The sequence below is a fragment of the Tamandua tetradactyla genome, chromosome 4 (assembly GCF_023851605.1).
Source record: "Tamandua tetradactyla isolate mTamTet1 chromosome 4, mTamTet1.pri, whole genome shotgun sequence".
Lineage (NCBI taxonomy): Eukaryota > Metazoa > Chordata > Mammalia > Pilosa > Myrmecophagidae > Tamandua > Tamandua tetradactyla.
The window spans coordinates 115,989,430-116,009,030 of NC_135330.1; the positions used below are offsets into that span (position 1 = coordinate 115,989,430).

Here is a 19,601-nt window from a genome sequence, read left to right on the forward strand (position 1 = left end):
AAAAGATTCCAGTAAGCTTTTCCACCTTCAGTGTGTGTAGAAACACCTCTATGGAAATCATCTAATCAAAAGCTACCACCCACAATTGAATGGGTCACATCTCCATGGGAACAATCCAAATGCTCCCACCCAGCAGTACTGAATGAGGATAAAAGGACATGGTTTTGGTATTAAAATGATACTAGCTTCATAAAATGAGTTAGGTAGAGTTCCTTTTCCCTCAATTTTCTGGGAAAGTTTGAGCAGGATTGGTGCTAGTTCTTTCTGGAATGTTTGAAAAAATTCCCCCTGTGAAGTCATCTAGCCCTCGGGTTTTCTTTGCAAGAAGATTTCTGTAATTGATTGAATCTCTTTACTTGTGATTGGTTCGTTTAGATCTTCTATTTCTTCTTGAGTTAGTGTAGCTTGTTTGTGTGTCTCCAGGAATTTTTCCATTTCATCTCAGTTGTCTAGTTTGTTGGCATATAGTTGTTCGTTGTATGCTCTTATGATTTCTTTTTTCTTCAGGGTCTGTGGTAATGCATCCCTTCTCATTTTTGATTTTGTCCATTTGCATCGTCTCTCTTTTTTTCCTTGCCAGTCTTGCAAGTGGCCTATCAATTTTATTGATTTTCTCAAAGAACCAACTTTTGGTTTTATTGATTCTTTCTATTGTTCTTTTGTTCTCCCATTCATTTATCTCTGTTTTAATATCTGTTATTTCTCTTCTCCTATTTGCTTAAAGGTTACATTGCTGTTTTTCTCAAGTTCCTCCAGGTTTGCTGTTAAGGCCTCGATTTTTGCTCTCTTTGTTTTTTAATATATGCATGTAAGGCAATAAATTTCCATCTCAGCACAGTCTTTGCCACATCCCATGAGTTCTGATAAGTTGTTTTCTCATTTTCATTCATCTCCAGATAGCTACTGATTTCTCTGGCAATTTCTTCTTTGACCGACTGGTTATTTAAGACTGCGTCATTTAATCTCCATATATTTATGAATGTTCTTGTTCTTTGGATTATTGAGATCCAACTCCATCCCATTGTGAGCAGAGAAGGTGCTTTGAATAATTTCAGTATTTTTAAATTCATAAAGACCTGTTTTGTGCCCCAGCATATGATCTATCTTGGAGAATGTTCCAAGAGCACAATAGAAGAATGTAAAACCTTATGCTTTGGGGTGCAATGACCTATATGTCTGTTAAGTCTAATTCATTTATTAAGTTATTCATCTTCTCTATTTCCCCGTTGATCTTCTGTCTGGTTGTTCTATCTATAGAGGAGAGTGGTGCATTGAAGTCTCCTTTCATTATTGTTGAAACATCTATCGCTCCCTTCAGTTTTGCCAATGTTTGTCTTATGCACGTTGGAGCTCCTTGATTGGGGGCATAAACATTTATGATTGTTGCATCTTCTTGGTGAATTGACTCTTTAATTAGTATATAGTGTCCTTCTTTGTCTCTTATGATGTCTTTACATTTAAAGTCTATTTTGTCCCATATTAGTATAGCTACTCCTGCTTTCTTTTGGTTACAACTTGCATGTTGTACTCCTGCTTTCTCTTGGCTACAATGTGAATGGAAAATCTTTTTCCATCCTCTCACTTTCAATCTATTTGTATTCTTGCTTCTAAGATGAGTCTCTTGTAAGCAGCATATAGCTGGATTATGTTTCTTAATCCATTCTGCCAATCTGTATCTTTTAATTGGTAAACTTAGTCTGCTAACATTCAAAGTTATTACTGAAAAGGCGGTTCTTGATTCCATCTTATATTTTTTATTTTATTTGTCATATCTATATATTCTTTTCCCTCTTTCTCTCTTTAAATTAGCCTTAGTGCTACTCTGTAAGTCTGTCCGCTCCTCCAGATCTCCTTCTCCTGTCTTTTTTTTTTTTCAGCTGGCAGAGCTCCTTTTACTATTTCTTGTAAGGCAGTCTCCTGTTGACAAATTCTTTCAGGACTTCTTTGTCTGTGAAAACTTTCATCTCTCCCTCAATTTTGAAGGACAATTTGGCTGGGTACAGAATTCTTGGCTGAAAGTCTTTCTCTTTCAGAATCTTGAATATGTCATACTGTTGCCTTCTCGCTTCCAGGGTGCTAGTTGAGCAGTCTGAGCTCAGTCTTCTTTGATTTCTCTTGTAAGTAGTTTTTCTCTTGCCACTTTCAGGATTTTCTATTTCTCTTCAACATTTGACAGAGTGATCCGTATGTGTCTTGGGGAAGGCCTATTTGGATTTATTCTGTTTGGAGTTCTTTGGGCTTCTTTGACTTGTATATTTATGTCCTCTACAAGGGTTGAGAAGTTCTCCCCCATTATATCTTCAACTACTCTTCCCAGCCCTTTACTCCTCTTTTCTTATTCTGTGACACCAGTGATTCTTATATTTGTGTGCTTTGTTTTGCCTATCATTTCCCTGAGTTCCCATTCAATTTTTTTGCATCTTTTTTTTCCATTTGCTGTTTTGAGTCTTCGAAGCCAATTATCCTTTCCTTTGTATCACTTTTTCTTTCTTCTGTCTCTTCAAAGCTGGTGTTGTGTGCCTCTAGTATGTTTTTTATTTGGTCAACAGAGTCTTAAATCTGTTTTTTTCAACGATTTTACTATTTATTTTTTCAAATTCCTCTTTGGGCTTTTCTACTGTCTTCCTGATCTCCTTTATGTCATTTTCTATACCACTTATTTTATTTAGTAGAGTTGTATAAACATCTTCGACCAGTTGTTCCAACATCTGTGTCTCCTCAGGTGTTTTAATTTGGTCATAAGCAGGGCTATATCTGTCTGCACTGTGATATGCTTAGTGATCTTCTGCTGTCTTTGTTGCATATAAATCTTGATTGATTTACTTTGGGAATTGATTTCTTTCAGTAGTCTAAGGTCTTGTGCTTGCAGGATGGTTGTACAGTAGGGAGCAGGGCATGGAGTGGAGCACTCAGTAAGGTGATTTGTTTCAGGGTACGTATGGGTGCAGGTTGGGGATGTTATGCTGATGCTTTTGAAAGTGGGCACCCAGTGGCCAGGGAGGATGTAGCTGTGTGGGTGCACTGGTTGGGGGGCATAACCCTGTGTGTACTGGTCTAAGGTACAGGGCCCTTTGTGCACATGTGTAGAACTGCGGCAGCAGGTCAGTGTTATGCCTTTACGGACTGGGGACAGATGTGGCTCGGCTGTGCAGGTCAGCACTTTCTCAGAGCTGGGATTTGAGGCTGAGGGCTTTGCACATGCAGTTTTAGGATTGCTATAAAGTGTGGTTCCAGAGCTGAATGACATGACTGGGGGTGCTGTACACAGATGTGCTGAGCTCAGGGAGGACAGGATGAGGATGTGCTACACTATGGATGGGGGCGGAGGCAGCCTAGGTATGGAGGTTAGTGCCCACAACCTTTATGCGCAGGCAATAGCCTGCAGGGAGCAGTGAGGGGGAGGGAGTGCTCAAGAGATGTGGGTTGGGCTGCACTTGGGGTGGGGGTGTAGGGCAGGCACACGCACGGGGGCTGGTGGGGTGGGGGTACCTGGAACACAGGGAATGGGAGCCGATGACGGGATTCAGGTACATGGGGTATGGGGTGAGTCAACAGTCATGGGGCTGTCCTGGTGAGGGTAGCGTGCCCAAGGAATGTGACCTGGCTTACTTCCTAGTCCTGTGCTCCCATCCGTGCACTACTGCAGGCTCCGTGGCTCTACACCTCTGTGCCAGGCTCCAGCTTTCTAATATTCTCTTCTTAATGTCAAAGTTTTTTTCTATTTATCCTTAAAACCCAGATTTGTTAAAGCCAAGTTTGAAGATGATCTCTGATTATTAAAAATTGATTGTAAAATGCTATTTTATTCAAGGCATTATGTAGGTATTTTTGTCTACATTTTTATCTTTTTCATCTCAACAGACTAATGAACATTAATTTTTAGTCACAAAAGGACGTTTACAGGAGAAAAAGAATTATTTAACATATACAGCTACATATATTTTCTAAATATTAAACTGCATACTTTAAAAAATGGTATGAATAAGCTTTTCTTCAAATAGACACAATAAGATAACCAAGTATGTCCCAAATGAAAGTTATCTTTTTCTTTCCCAACACTTATCCTTTGTCAACTTTCTATTGTTTTCAATGCTTTCAGGTTCTTACCTTCCACCTCATCATAGACTCTCGCCTGGACCAAAGATTCCCAAAAGAAACAGAACAGGCACTTAATAACATTTTGGAAATTTGTAAGGTGGTTTTTAGCTGTTACAATAATTTTGTTAGAAGAGGACAGCGATACTGTACTTGATGGATGGGGTCAACTGATTCTAGAAGTCCTAAAATAAATTAAACAACCCTGCACAACAAAGAATTGTCTGCATCCCACAAGACTGAAAAATTCTGCTATTTCTTCCACAGAGTACAGTAAGGAAAGGAAAGAAAAATTCTACAACGCACAAACTTGACAAATGCTATCTCAGCCTGGTAATCAATGATAAAATAAGTTTTTGTATATATCTTTTTTATTTTAATATTTTTATTGACAAATATTCACACACATATAGTCCATACATGGTGTACAATCAAGGGCTAACAATATTATCACATAGTTCTATATTCATCACCATGATCATATTTTTTAACATTTACATCTCTCCAGAAAAATAAAAAGAAAAAAAGAAAAAACTCATACATCCCATATCCCTTACCCCTCCCTCTCACTGACCACCAGTATTTCAATCTACCCAATTTTTTTTAACCTTTGTCCCTCCTATTATTTATTTTTTATCCATTATTTTTCTACTCATCTGTCCATACCCTAGATAAAAGGAGTATGAGACACAAGGTTTTCACAATCACACAGTCACATTGTAAAAGCTATATTGTTATACAATCAAAAAATCAAGGCTATTAGAACACAGCTCAACAGTTTCAGGTACTTTCCTCTAGCCCCTCCAATACACCATAAACTAAAAAGGAATACTTACAATGCATAAGAATAGCTTCTAGGATAACCTCTTGATTCTGTTTGAAATCTCTCAGCCACTGAAACTTTGTTTCATTTCTCTTTTCTCCCTCTCAGCCAAGGCTTTCACAATCCCTTGATGCAGGGTCTCAGCTCATCCCAGGAGTCTTGTCCCAGATTTACACCCCTGGAAGTCATGTCCTGTGTAGGGGGGTGGGCAGTGAGCTCACCTGCGGCGTTGTGTTAGAGAGAGAGGCCCCAAGCAACAAAAAAGTTCTCTGGGGGTGACTCCTAGGCATAATTAGCCTATCTTTTGCAGGAATAAGTTTCATAGGTGCAAACCCCAAGATCTATTGTATAAGTTTTGATATGAGATGAAAATGGCCTTGAACCTCTGTGGTCTTCCTCCCCAAACCCATAACCACGGCCTAATCGTGAGAAAACAGCACATGAATTCCATTTATGGAATATTCCACAAAATAACTGCTCACTACCCGAAAACAGTAAAGGTCATTTTATAAAAACTAAAAAAAAAAATAGGAGTTTAAGAAACTGTCATAGCCTAGAACAAATGTATTCATTCACCTCAAAGTATTTTCTCATTTCCCTTGTGTTTTCTACTTTGACATACCCATTATATATGTGTGTGTTGTTTAATTTCCACACATCTGTGAATTTTGCTTAGGTCTAAGGAGACATTATAAGTAAATGTAGCATGAATACAAAAACAACAAATCAAAACTTATGGATACAACTAAAGCAGTACTCAGAGGAATATTTGTAGCTGTAAACATCTATAATAGGGGGAACAAATGTTAAAATAAATTGAGTAGATTGAAATGCTAGTGATCAATGAAAGGGAGTGGTAAGGAGTATAGAAAAAAATAGGGGAAACAAAAGCTAAAATATATTGGGTAGATGGAAATACTAGCAGTCAGTGAGAGGGAGTGAGAGGGAGGGGTAAGGGGTTTGGTATGTAGAAGTTTTTTCTCATTTTTCTTTTTATTTCTTTTTTTGAATTGATACAAATGTTCTAAGAAATGATCATGGTGATGAATATACAACTATGTGATGATAGTCTGAGTTATTGATTATATACCAAGAATAGAACAATTATATGGTAAGAATGTTCCTCTCTGTATGTTATGTTTAAAAAAATTAAAAAATGAAAAACAAACAAACCAAAGCAAAAAACAACAAACAAACAAATAAATAATGCAAACTCTGACCTTAGGAAACTAGAAAAAGAAGAGAAAATGTGACCCAAAGTCATGTGTGTGAGAAGCCTGTTTTATGATTTTAGTCCAGAACTTTATTATATATAGAATATATCATTTTTTGCACTGTTTTAGTATAGGCTGGATTTTCCAGCAGTGCAACTACCATGTAATTGAGGCATGATTCTATTTTTTTATTAAGAATTTTATGAAAAATTGTTCACCATTTGGGAAAAATGACTGTCAAAGACCATGCTCCTTATGGAACTTGAGTTACCAACCGTAATACATTTGAAATCAGTCTGGATTTGTAGGTGTCACATTCACAGTGATTCTTTGCATTGAGGCAAATATGCCAGCAACTCATAACTTAAGTGCCTTCTAACATAGTCAGGCCTGAGCATTTACATATTTATACAGCTGATAGAGTATTTTCAAAAAAATACTTATTTCATCTTTATGTTTCAATTACAGCATTAGATTAACTTTTTAAAATTACGTTTATGGGTAGATTTTATTGTCAATGAGCCTCATTTCAAGATATTCCAGGCGATACTACCAAATATTTGTTACAAAAAGGGAGGCACGGAATCAGACAGATTGAGAATAACTGACCTACACTTAAGCCGTTAGTGCCTGGACTACTATGATGCCTCCTAACCAGTAGGTTGAATTCTGTAGGTTCTCTCTTCCAAGTAAAAGTACTTGCAGATGCAACAGTTTCCAGTATTCCTTCTATCTTCAAAACAATGGTGTTCCAATGTACTTTGCAAATCAGCTTACAGGTCTTTATGATGCATCATAAAGAAATTCCTTCTTACCTAACCTACTACTACATCTAGTCAACATCTGAAAGAGAACATCCTGTTCAGAAAATCATATTTCTAAAGGAGTCAGCAAGACACTGGAAAACATAAGGATTCAGAAACCTAGCTCTGCCACTTACTAGGGGGATGATCCTGGTCAAGTTACTTATCATTTTCTAAGTCTTGGTCTCCTCATTTCTTAGGTAAGGCTTAAGAAAGAACTTCCTCACATGGTTGCTAAGGAATGATATAGACACAGTAGGAGCTCAGAGTTTGTGACTTCAAACTTCTGTTTGGTTCACTTACACATCCAAGGGTCTTTGAATAGTGCCTGGCACATGTGGTACCCAAGAAATGGTCACTGGATGAAAGCTCATTTGATCTCTGATCCCTTTAGTCAATGATAATTGAGTACTCAATATCAGGTTCTTTACTAGGGGTAAATGCCTAGTTTTCCATTCGTAGGAATCTTAGAAAAATGTTAGAAAAATGCTGGAAATATGACAGGTCAACAGAGAAGAGGTCACAAGACACTAGAAACAAATGGCATGGACAATAAGTGCTGTGCATTTAAAGGCGATATATCACTGTGGAGTGGAGTCACATCCTGGAGTAATAGGAAATGTGGTGCGGAAAAGGGATAAAACAGCATCCCTTTCTAGACTTTTTCCATCTAATTCATTCTTCTTAAAGTCTGATGAACTTTAAAATAGCTCATCCTATCACTCTGCCTAAAACTCATTGAAATAGTGCCAGTGCCCTCTAGAATTCTTAACTCTTTTGCATGGTTTACCAGACGCTTCACATTCTAGCCCCTGTTCACTTCTCAGAACTGCACTGATCAGTAAAGCAGCCTCTAGCGGCATGTGGCTCCTGAGCATTAAAACTGTAGCTAGTGTTGTGGGGCGCACCAAAAGAGAGAATACACAATGCAAAACTGCAAGCCAATTTAGAGTCTTTATTAGCCAGCCCGCGACTGCCTCAGAAACCCTCAAGAAGGAAGATTCAGACAGCACCCCCGTGGGGCTTGCAGGGTGAGCTTATAAAGGCTGAAACCGCAAGCTTATTCACAGCAGCAGAGAAGTGGCGTTAATTTCACAGAACAACATCCTGGTTTTGCAGCTGTAAGCAAGCAAGCTTATCTACAGAAGCAAAAAAGTGCTATTAGCTTTTGCAAAAACATGTATGTGGAATTCCCACATCCTGGTCCCATTACCAAGTGTTCTTCGTGGGCCTGGGGGGATTTTCCACTCGGCTGGGGCCCAGCTCCTGATCCCCGTACAGCTAGTATGTACTGAGATGTGCTATAAGTGTAAAATACACACCAGACTAAAGTACAAAAGAGAGCGTAAAATATCTCATTCATTTTTTATATCAGTTACATGCTTAAGTGATATTAGCGTGAATATACGGGGGTAAATCAAATACATTGCTAAAATTAATTTTACCTATTTCATTTTACTTTTTTCAACGTGGTTACTAGAAAATTTTAAAATGCATATGTGGTTGGCATGTTTCTGTTACTTTCCTTTCCCAGCTCTATATTTCAGCCTGAATAAATTTCTTGCAGTTAGTGACCCGGCCTTGTTTCTCGAGCCTCGACTTGGTGAATATGCTATCGGCTCCTCAATTTTTCCTCTTCTCCTCGCAGAGTTAAACGCTCCTACTCATTTTTCAAATCTTGGTTTAAGCATCACTTTCTCCAAGAAACCTCCCCTGACGCCACTCCGATCCCTCCTCGCAAGGCTGTACTGGGGTCTCCTATGTGATAGAACCCATCAGAGCACTTACTCTGTATCTTCCAATGCCTGTTTTCTTGTCGGTCTCCTCGACAAGACCGGAAGCTCCTCGTGGGCCTGAGAGCCCTCTTCCACGCCTATTGCTCCAGGCCCAACACACAGTAGCCTGTGCACAGAACGAATGGGCGATGAGACAGAAAAAACGAAGGGAGTATAAAGTTGCATGGGGTGAGAGGGGCCTGACAGGTGAGAAAGGGGGCAGCGGGACGGGATGGGCCAGTTAGGCACGATCCTCCCGGCCCTGCCTTGCCGAGGAAGGGCGAGGGCTGCCAGCAGGGCTCACCAGTCTCTGTTCGTCCGGCAGTTTGGCCGTAGGTGGCGAGTATTCAGCGTAGCGCAGCCCCTTCCCGGCCGAGGCGACGCCGCAGCTGGCAGCCATGGCAATGCGGCCCAGCGAGACGCTCGGCGCCGCGGCCCCGCCTACAAGGTGGCCATAGGGACAAACTAGTTAGGGCGCGTTCTTCTCGCGGGTTTAGCGAGAACTGTACTCTCTGGACTGCAAACGACAGGGTCCCATCGGATCTCGTGGTCATCTCTGCCCAGGTCAGCTTGTACCAGTAGGTTGAGACTGAGCCCAGGCAGCTGGGACGTAGAGGATATTTTTGTTTCCGGTTTGCAGGCCCAAAGCTAAAACCAGGTCCCCTGGGGCAGAGCAGTGTGAGACCTGGCCCCCTCCTTGGCTACCGGGAGGGCTTGGGTTGAAGCCCTTGGCTCAGCTGTAGGTCTTATCAGACGTGCAGAGAAGCCCTGAGAATCCAGCGGCAGTGCCTGAGGGTTCCTGACCAAGCCAGGCTTTTCTTCCCACCTGCACTACACTTCTGTTCAGTCCCTCCGTTGTCCTCAGTCAGGAGAGCAATAGAGGACAGTTGCCTTGCTCCGTGCACCTATGAGAGCAAAGGGAGAGGCACCTTCCTTATTCCCCCTCCTCCCAAATGGATGCCTATATTTAAGATAAAATTACGCAGAAGAAATTTGTAAGCAAGTAAATTAGTCTCACTCTCCACAAATGGTTTTGTACTGACTTGTACGTAGAAAGACTCATATTAATATTTTATTAAGTCAAGCCTTTTGGGGCAAAAATTATCCAACAAAGTGAAGACTATATAGTGTTTTCTGACTCCTGTACTAAGTTAGCAGCTCTTTTGCCCTTTACACCAATGGCAAAAGCAGTTTACAAAAACAGGAAACCTTAAGATATTTTCTATTACTGAATTAAAATTTGTATGTGTCTCTTAATTTATTCATTTGGTTAATATTTTTAGCATACCTAAGGGGTTAGGGCCTGGCGAATTTACAACCTATTAGAGAAGGTAACACTAGTACAGTGTTAATAATAACATACATATCAGAGCACGAGCACTTGCAGTGAGCAGCCATATAAAGAGAAATGTGCCTAGGAGGATGGAAGACAGCTGAGTTCTAGTGTATTCTCCATTATCGCCAAGGCTTATGTTCTCAAATGCAGCCATTAACCTCTCCAAATCTCTCCTTATCTGTAGAAGGGGAGTAATATTTGTCCAACATTCTGACTCAGGAATATTATAAAGATCAAATAATAATAATAATAAAATAAGGCATATGGAAGTAATTTGTGTGCTTACCTTCAAAAGGAGGAAAACTACGGTGCTGCTGGAGCTAAGTGGAAGGGAATGACCACTTTTAATGGGGGTCATCAAAGAGTATTTGTTGGAGACTTAACCATTGAGATGGTCAGTGAAGAAGGGGTAAGATTGTTTAGGTGGAAAGGGAGCAGAGCCAGAAATTTCAACTGGAAACAAATGCAAGGTAGTGAAAAGGTGGCAAACAGGATTGGGTTAAAAAAAAAAAATTTCCAAGAATCTTCAAAGACATGACCTTATTAAAGAAATTAATTTTCATTGGACCAATCTAGAACTATCAAGGACACTGGTGAACTAAACCAATGAAGTGACTTAATGGATTGGGGCCCCCACAGATCATTCATTCATTCATTCAATGAATACTTTTTGAGCATCCATGAAGTATCAGGCACTGTGCTAGGGCCTATGATGTCAAACAAAACGAAGTCTCTGTTTTCTTGGAATTTACAATATTTGGGAGGGTCAGTGATGCATTCGAGCAACTGGGCCCTGGCAATTAGCAGGCAGCCAGGCTGGAGAAAAGGAGGAATTAGAACAAGACCCAGTTAAGCCCCAGTTTTGGTCAGACTGCTTCCGCCTATGCAAAAACTGAAAGAAAGCTCTCAGAACAGAAGCCAGGAAACAGGAAGAAGGGAGAACCAGGCTGGGAGGTGAGCTCAGCAGGGTTGTGCCTTGACTCAGACCCTATCTAGTAAGAGCAGATTGTTGGATGCTTCTAGAATTGACTTCTGCTGCTGCCTTAAGCATATAATCTTACAGTGCAATGGTTAGGTTCTGGTGTCAACTGGGCCAAGTGATGATGTCCAGTTGTCTGATCTGGCAAGCACTGGCCTGACCATTGCTACAAGGATATTTTGTGGCTGGTTGATGAACCAAAGGCTGATATATTAAATCATCAGTCAGTTGATTGTATATGTGGCTGATTATACCTGTAATCAACTAAGCCATGTCTCCTTCAATGGGATAATCCCATCAATTGAAGGCTTTTTTTCTTTTTTAAGACAGAGGAGAGACTTTTTTACTGATTCTTCAGGCAGCGAGCCTCTCCTGTGGAGTTCATCCAGACCCTTCATCAGAGTTGTCAGCTTCAGTCTGCCCTGTGGATTTTGGACTCTTAACGTTCCCACAATTGCATAAGACACCTTTAATAAATCTCATATTTACAGATATCTCCTGTTGGCTCTGTTTCTCTAGAGAACCCTAACATACGGCAATTGACAGTTTTAAAGAAAAATCACATCCACAAATATTACTTGGTTCTCAATTCACCCTAACAAAGAATGATAACAAAAACAGTTTAATCCTCCTCTTTCCCCACAGCGACCCTTCCTGACAGAGCTAAATCCCCTGTTCTGGCTTCCAGGCGAATGAAAAGGAATGCTTTTTCTGAAACCCAAAGGTGAAGCCACATTAAATATTCATTGGCCTATATTTGTTATTAGTTACACCACTTACAAAACAGATTGCATCATGCTCAATAGACTTTGCGAATGAAAGTCAGACATGAGCAATATATCCTAGAAACAAGGGTAAAAAATGATTAAAAATTTTAGATATTGCCAAAAGTTGTTTGAAGGGCCATTTGGCAAAGGAGAATCAACCATTCTGTTCCCTCATCAGTAAAGTAGGAGGTAATAACAGCACCTACCTTGTAGACTTATGAGGATTATATGAGTTGTAAAGGGCTTAGAACAGTGCTTGATACATGGTAATTCTAGAAAAGTATTAGTTACTATTTTCTTTATATTACCTCTTTCATCTTTTTATTTCTTTGTGTGTTGTCTTCCTGCGACCAATGCTCACCATAAGTAATGTGCTTGAACCCCAAGTGATTATCTTGTCTTTTAAATTATAAAATTTGATTGAACATTATAGCGATAGAGTATAAGTGTGGGAGGAAAAAAGTTATTTTTATGAAAATGAAACTAAATGCTTAGAAAAGACTTGATCAAAGCAAATTACAAGAGAAAAGCAGTCTGATGTGGGGGGTGGAAGGGAAGAGAATCACAAAAATGGAATGTGATTCTACAGTCAGTTTGCTTTAAAAATGTCCTGTTCCCCCTTCATTTTAAACAAATCCAAATTAGGAGTCATAGATGTTGAATTACCTGGGTGGAAGAAGAAATATGAGGCAGACCTGAAACAGGATTTTCATTAAAATAAAAGGCTTTGGTCCAGCAGCTATATAGAGACTGCATGAAGAGATTAACAGTCTATCTGTTGTGATGTTAAAATTACATGGGTGGGGCGGGTCACGGTGGCTCAGCAGGCAGAGTTCTCACCTGCCATGCTGGAGACCTGGGTTCGAGTTCCAGTGCCTGCCCATGCAAAAAATAAAAAATAAAAAAAATAAAAAAATATTACATGGGTAGAGGAGTTGATTAGGAAACGAAAAAACATCTTAAAAAACTCCTTTGGAAGAGTGATGATGAAAAAAGATTGAGAAACACTGGTTTATACGTGATGTTAAAAAATGTTTAAAGTATGTGTCATTGTTATTATATCCAGATTTCACTGGCTTTTCAATTAACCCACCAGTCAGTAGCCTGGTCTGGTCAGAAAAAAAGGGCTCTCCTCTAGGATGAAAGGCAGTGAGCACAAAGGAGAAGGAACCCAGAATGACTGGGGAAAGAATCAGAGAAGCTATCACTCAAGCTGGCATAAGAAGGATGAACACAGCTTTGCTGGATCGGTAAGAATGAGGCAGGCTGGGCAAACAAGGTATGAGAAAGCATTGTATGTGAGCAGTACTGCAAGGAATTCAGTTTGTTTGTTTTTTCTGGTATAAAATGTATTTATTAGGCCTTTGTTTTATATATTTTTTATTTTTAAATATTTTTACTGTGAAATCTTCACACACATTCATATACATGGGGTATAATCAGTGGCTCACAATATTATCACATAGTTGTGTATTCATCACCATGATCATTTTTTAGAACATTTACATCACTCCAGAAAAAGAAATAAAAGGAAAACCTCATACTTACCATATACCTTTCCCCTTCTTCTCACTGACCACTAGTATTTCCATTTACCCAATTTATTTTACCCCTTAGCCCCCTTATTATTTACTCATTTTTTACCCTTATTTTTTTTACTCATATGTCCATACTCTCAATAAAAGGAGCATCAGACAGAAGGTTTTCACAATCACACAGTCACATTTTAAACGTTATATCGTTAACAGTCGTCTTCAAGAATCAAGGCTACTGGAACACAACTCAACAGTTTAAGGTATTTCCCTCCACCAACTCCAATGCACATAAAAAGGGATATCTATATAATGCATAAGAATAACCTTCAGGATAATCTCTTGACTCTGAAATCTCTCAGCCACTGAAGCTTTATTTTGTCTAATTTCTCTCTTCCTCCTTTTGATCTAGAAGGCTTTCTCATTCCCCTGATGCCAGATTCCAGCTCATCCCAGGATTTCTGTCCCTCATTACTAGACATATTTGCACCCCTGGGAGTTATGTCCTATGTAGGAGAGAGAGCAGTAAGTTCACCTCATGAAATGGCTTAGAGAGAGAGGCCAAATCTGTGCAATAAAAGAGGTTTTCTAGGGGTGATTCTTAGGCCTAACTTTAAGTAGGCTTAGCCTATCCTTTGCAGGAATAAATTTCATACGGGTGAACCCCAAGGTCTAGAACTTGGCCTATTAATTTGGTTGTCCCCAAATACTTCTTTATTCACTTTGCAAATACTTCTTTATTCACTGCCCAGATTACTCTGGGATATATCAGGTCACCACATTAACCTGGACAAATCAACAAAATCTCATGCCCTATTAAAAATTCCATGTACTTATGGCATTCAATTAAATTGCCTGTACAAGTTAAATTAGGAAATGTACTACCCAAGATAGAAAGTCTGCACCAAATAAACATCTCTCCCTTTGGTCTTACACAGAACTTAAGTTTTAAAATATGTGTGATATCATCCTTTACCCTGTATTCTGATAATACCTTAGTCCTATCTAGATCACTTTCCTTCATATCTCTAGTCAAAGTCTGATCCCTTTCCCAACTTTTTAAACAGTTCCTGTATGGCATACTGTTGACTTTCATAGCTTCAGTGCTCTAATTCTGAGTCTCAGGTTTTACATAAATACATGAAGATTCTGGGAATGACCAGGTTACATACATACAGCTCTCAGTGTCTTAGAATTTAGAATTAACAGTTACACCTCCTGAATATATGACTGCTGTAAGAGTTAATAATCCAGGATCCTTTACAGTAAACCCCAACATGATAATCCATGTTCTCGACTTCAGTGCACTGAGTTTTTATATCATAGTTAGTCCGTATGATTAAGGTATGATAATATTTGTCTTTTTGTTCCTGACATTTCCTTCAACATATAGTCCTTAAGGTTCATTTACCTAGTTGCATGCCTCAGAACTTCATTCCTTCTTTGGCCTGTCAGTAGTCCATTGTATGTATACACCATGGTGCCTCCTTCCATTCCTCGGTCATTATACCTTTAGGTCACCTCCATTCATTGTGGACCATGAACACTGCTGTCATAAACACCAGTGTGCAAACGTCCATTACTGTCCCCACACTCAGTTCCTCCAGGTATATACTGAGCTACACAGTTTCAGGATCATATGGAAACCCCATCCTTAGCCTTCTGTGGAACCACAACACTGCCCTCCAAGGGGCTGCACCTCTCCATTTCCCTACCAACAGTGAATAGGTACATCTCTTTCTCTGTGTGTTCTCTTGCACTGGTTTCTCTCTGTTCACTTTTAAGCAGTTTCATTCACACATCATACGATCTAACCTAAGTGTATAGACATGCCTTCGCCACAATAATAAATCTGAAGACATTTCCTATTCTTCCACAAAGAATCCAGAACCCTTCCCCATGCACCAGTTTGTTGACATTTTCATTTTGGCATAATACATTTGTTACATACAGTGGAAGCATATTACAATGTTACTATTGACTATAAACCTAGTTTGCACTGATTGTACTTTTTCCCATATACCGTGTATTTTCAACACCCTACAATATTGACATTCATTTGTTCTCCCTTATGCAAAACCTTTTTTTTAATTTGTACATTTAATCACCATTGTTGTCCACTCTAGGTATTCTTAAATTATACCATTTCAACTCTCTATCTTTCTTTGTGGTTTCACAGTGCCCCCAGTCCTTTTCCCCCTGTCATACTCACATTAAGCTTCATTCAGTGTACTTATATTATTGTGCTACAATCAGGTAGTATTGTGCTGTCCATTTCTGAATTTTTACAATCAGTCCTGTTACACAATCTGTATTCCTTCAGCACCAATTGCCCAATCTCTACCCTATTTCTAGCTCTTGATAACCTGTATTCTTAACTTCAATTCTCCAAGTTCACTCATTAATGTTAGTTCATAATAGTGAGACCATATAGCATTGGCCCTTCTGTTTCTGGCCAATTTCACTCAGCATAATGTCCTCAAGGTTCATCCACATTGTTAAATACTTCATGACTTTATTCTTTCTTATAGCCGCATAATAGTCCATCATATGTATATACCACAACTTGTTTAGCCACTTATCCATTGATGACATTTGGGCTGTTTCCATCTCTTGGCAATTGTAAATAATGCAGCTATAAACAATCAGTATGCAAATGTCTGTTTGTGTCCTTACCTGCAGGTCCTCTGAATAGATACCTAGCAATGGTATTGCTGGATCATATGGCAATTCTGAGTTTCCTGAGGAACTGCCAAACTGTCTTCCATAGTGGTTATACCATTTTACATTCCCACCAACAGTGGATAAGTGTCCCTCTTTCTCCACATCCTCTCCAGCATTTGTTGTTTTCTGTTTTTTTGATAATGACCATTCTAGTGGGTGTGAGATGATATCTCATTGTGGTTTTGATTTGCATTTCCCTAATATTCAATGAAGTTGAGCATCTTTTCAAATATAATAATTAGCCATTTATACTTCCTCTTCTGAGAAGTGTCCGCTTATGTCCTTTGCCCATTTTTAAATTGGGTTGTTTGTCTTTTTGTTGTTGAGTTGAAGAATCTTTTTATATATTCTGAGTACTAAACCCTTATCTGATATGTGGTTTCCAAATATTGTCTCCCATTGCATAGGCTGTCTTTTTACTTTCTTTTTTTTTTGGTGAGGATTTTTTTATTTTATTTTTTTAAATACCAAAAAACATGTAACAAATGCAAACATTCCTCTTTTGATCATTCCATTCTACATATATAATCAGTAATTCACAATATCATCACATAGTTGCATATTCATCATCATGATCATTTCTTGGAACATTTGCATCTATTCAGAAAAAGAAATAAAACGAAAACTGAAAAAAAAAATTATGCATACCATACCCCTTATCCCTCCCTTTCATTGATCACTAGCATTTCAAACTAAATTTATTTTAACATTTGTTCCCCCTATTATTTATTTTTATTCCATATGTTCTGCTCGTCTGTTGACAAGGTAGGTAAAAGGAGCATCAGACACAAGGTTTTCACAATCACACAGTCACATTGTGAAAGCTATAGCATTATACAATCAACATCAAGAAACATGGCTACTGGAACACAGCTCTACATTTTCAGGCAGTTCCCATCCAGCTTCTCTATTACATCTTGAATAACAAGGTGATATCTACTTAATGTGTAAGAATAACCTCCAGGATAACCTCTCAACTCTATCTGGAATCTCTCAGCCATTGACACTTTATCTCATTTCACTCTTCCCCCTTTTGGTTGAGAAAGTTTTCTCAATCCCTTGATGCTGAGTCTCACCTCATTCTAGGGTTTTTCTCAATCCCTTGATGCTGAGTCTCAGCTCATTCTAGGGTTTTTCTCAATCCCTTGATGCTGAGTCTCAGCTCATTCTAGGATTTCTGTCCCATGTTGCCAGGAAGATCCACACCCCTAGGAGTCATGTCCCACGTAGACAGGGGGAGAGCAGTGAGTTTGCTTGTTGTGTAGGCTGGAGAGAGAGGCCACGTCTAAGCAACAAAAGAGTTTCTCTTGGGTAAAACCAGGTCACTTTTGAAAATGAAAGATATCACTATTAACAATTATGTTAGGACAATAGATGTAACTAGGACTGTCCGACAAGCCAGGGTATGGTCCCCCTACCACTAGAAGACTTGGCCTTAACATGAAGCAAAAAGCATGGAAACAGTGGCAGAATTCTTGCCTGCCATGCCAGAGACCCAGTTCCAATTCCTGGTGCCTGCCTGTGCAAAAAAAAAAAAGCATTGAGAGCTGTCGGGGACTAAATCACACAAAAGGCAGGTTAAGGTCCCAACCTCTGGTCCTGTGAGTGTGAACCCATTTGTAAATAGAACCTTTGAAGATGTTATTAGTTAAGGTGTGACTAAACTGAATGAGGGTGGGCCTAAATCCAAATGGCTGAAGTCCTTATAATAAAGGAAAATTGAACACAGAAGGAGAAGCCCTGGGGGCAGCCCAAAGCAGGAAGTCAAAGGAACCAGGAAGAGAAGGAGAAGATGCTGCCATGTGCACTGCCATAGGACAGAAAAGCCAGGGAACCCCAAAGATTGCCAGCAAGCCAGAAGCTACCAACCCCAGGAAGAAGCAAGACTTTTAATTTTTGAAACCATGAACCAATACATTCCTGTTGTTAAGTCAACCCACTGTGTGGTATTTGTTTTAGCAGGTAGGAAACAAATGCAATAGCCATGGAGAGATTAAAGAAACTGGGTCGGGCAACGGTGGCTCAGTGGCAGAGTTCTTACCTGCTGTGCAGGAGACCCAGGTTCCAAGGAAAAAGAAAAAAAGAAACTGGGTCATTGATTATTTAACTACTATATAAAACTTCACTTAAAGACAACTTCAACTCTGAACTTTTTAGTTACATAAATAAAAACTCCCTTTATTTTACTCTTTTAAAATTTTATATTAGAAAATTTTAGCATTTCAAAAAGAGAAGGTATAGTATAGTGAACCCTCACATCCCCCAAATCCAGATTCATCAATTGCCAAGTGCTGTCATAGATACTTCATGTATTTCCCTTTTTCTTGATGAAGTATTTTAAAGTAAATCAAGACATCATGATTCAACCTGTGTTTCAGTATGCATCCCTGTAAAATGTAGATATTTTCTAATATATACACACCATCTTAACAACTAACAAAAATTATGGGTAATTTTTTTGTGTCATCTGATATTCTAGTTCACATCCAAATTTCCCTGGTTGTTACCAGAAAAAATTATAATAGTCAGTTTGTTCATATCAGGAGCCAAAGTCTGAATATAGTGTCAGGTCTCTGAAAATAAAACTTGACATACAAAATGGATTCTGTGGGGTGGGGGCCCCTTCAGTTTCTCTCACTTAGCAGCATACCTGACAGGACCTGATGTGCCAGCAAGATAGACAAGCACAGACGTGCCAATGCCCCACCCACCAGAGGCCAGACCAGATAACTGTGAGCATGAAGTCATGATCTGCACCAGCCTGATATCTCCCGCAATGCCTGCAATCTTTCCACAGCTCCCACCTTGCTCCCTTAAAAAAAAAACTGGCCCCCAGAATGAGGGTGAGAGCCTTCTCCTTCCTGTGCATTGGCTCTCACTCTCTTTCTTTCTCAATAAAACTGTTCTGCTTTGACTTGATGTTTGTGCCTGGATTCCTTAACGACTCTGTGCCCAACATATAGAAGCTGATGGTTGTCTCATCAATCTCATTTACTCAAGAGAAATCCCTCCCCCTGCTTTTTTTTTTCCATGTCATTGACTTGTTGAGGAAACCAGTCACCTTTTTTTTAAGCCAGATTTTAGCTGGGGTGTCTGTACTTGCAACCAAACCATTCTAACTGATACAAGGGGTAAACCAGAGGGTGAAGATATAAGGCCAAGAAGACTTCAGAGTGACCAGATGGAGTGAGTCAACTAAGAAGGGTGGAACAAAACAGCCTCCACCTGAGTGAGTCATCCATGGAGAAGAGTAGAACCAACTGACCCACCCAAATGGACTATCTGCCATCAAGCAATGCCCTGAAAAGAAGGAAGAGGGAAGGAAAAAAGTAAAGCTAAACTATAAAAGCAAATAGCTCCACATTGCCTATTGTCTCTCACCCTCCTTCTGTCTTTACTTGTGAGAGTACCCACATGCTCCTTTTCTCTGCATGCATACTTCTTAAACTTTTTACCTACTTGCTCTGAAAAAAAAAAAAGATTGATCAGATGGGAAGGGTAAGGAAATGGAAGAATTCAAGATGATTCTTGGATTTCTGCTGATGGCAACTAC

At 39.4% G+C, this 19,601-nt stretch overlaps 1 protein-coding gene across 5 annotated transcripts in view; it reads right to left on the minus strand.

The window, feature by feature from the left end:
- The window catches only part of DNAJC15 (DnaJ heat shock protein family (Hsp40) member C15), a 73,865-nt gene extending 64,729 nt beyond the window's left edge, over positions 1-9,136 (minus strand). For all 5 annotated transcript variants that reach the window (XR_013173632.1, XR_013173633.1, XM_077155830.1 and 2 more), the window contains exons 1-2: positions 9,015-9,136; positions 8,724-8,837 (exon numbers count right to left, since the gene is read on the minus strand). Coding sequence is in view for 3 of the 5 variants with exons in the window: in XM_077155830.1 (XP_077011945.1) it covers positions 8,724-8,837; positions 9,015-9,110 (210 nt within the window). In the remaining 2 variants the exon portion in view is untranslated. The remainder of the gene's footprint in view (positions 1-8,723; positions 8,838-9,014) is intronic.
- Positions 9,137-19,601: the final 10,465 nt, after the last annotated feature.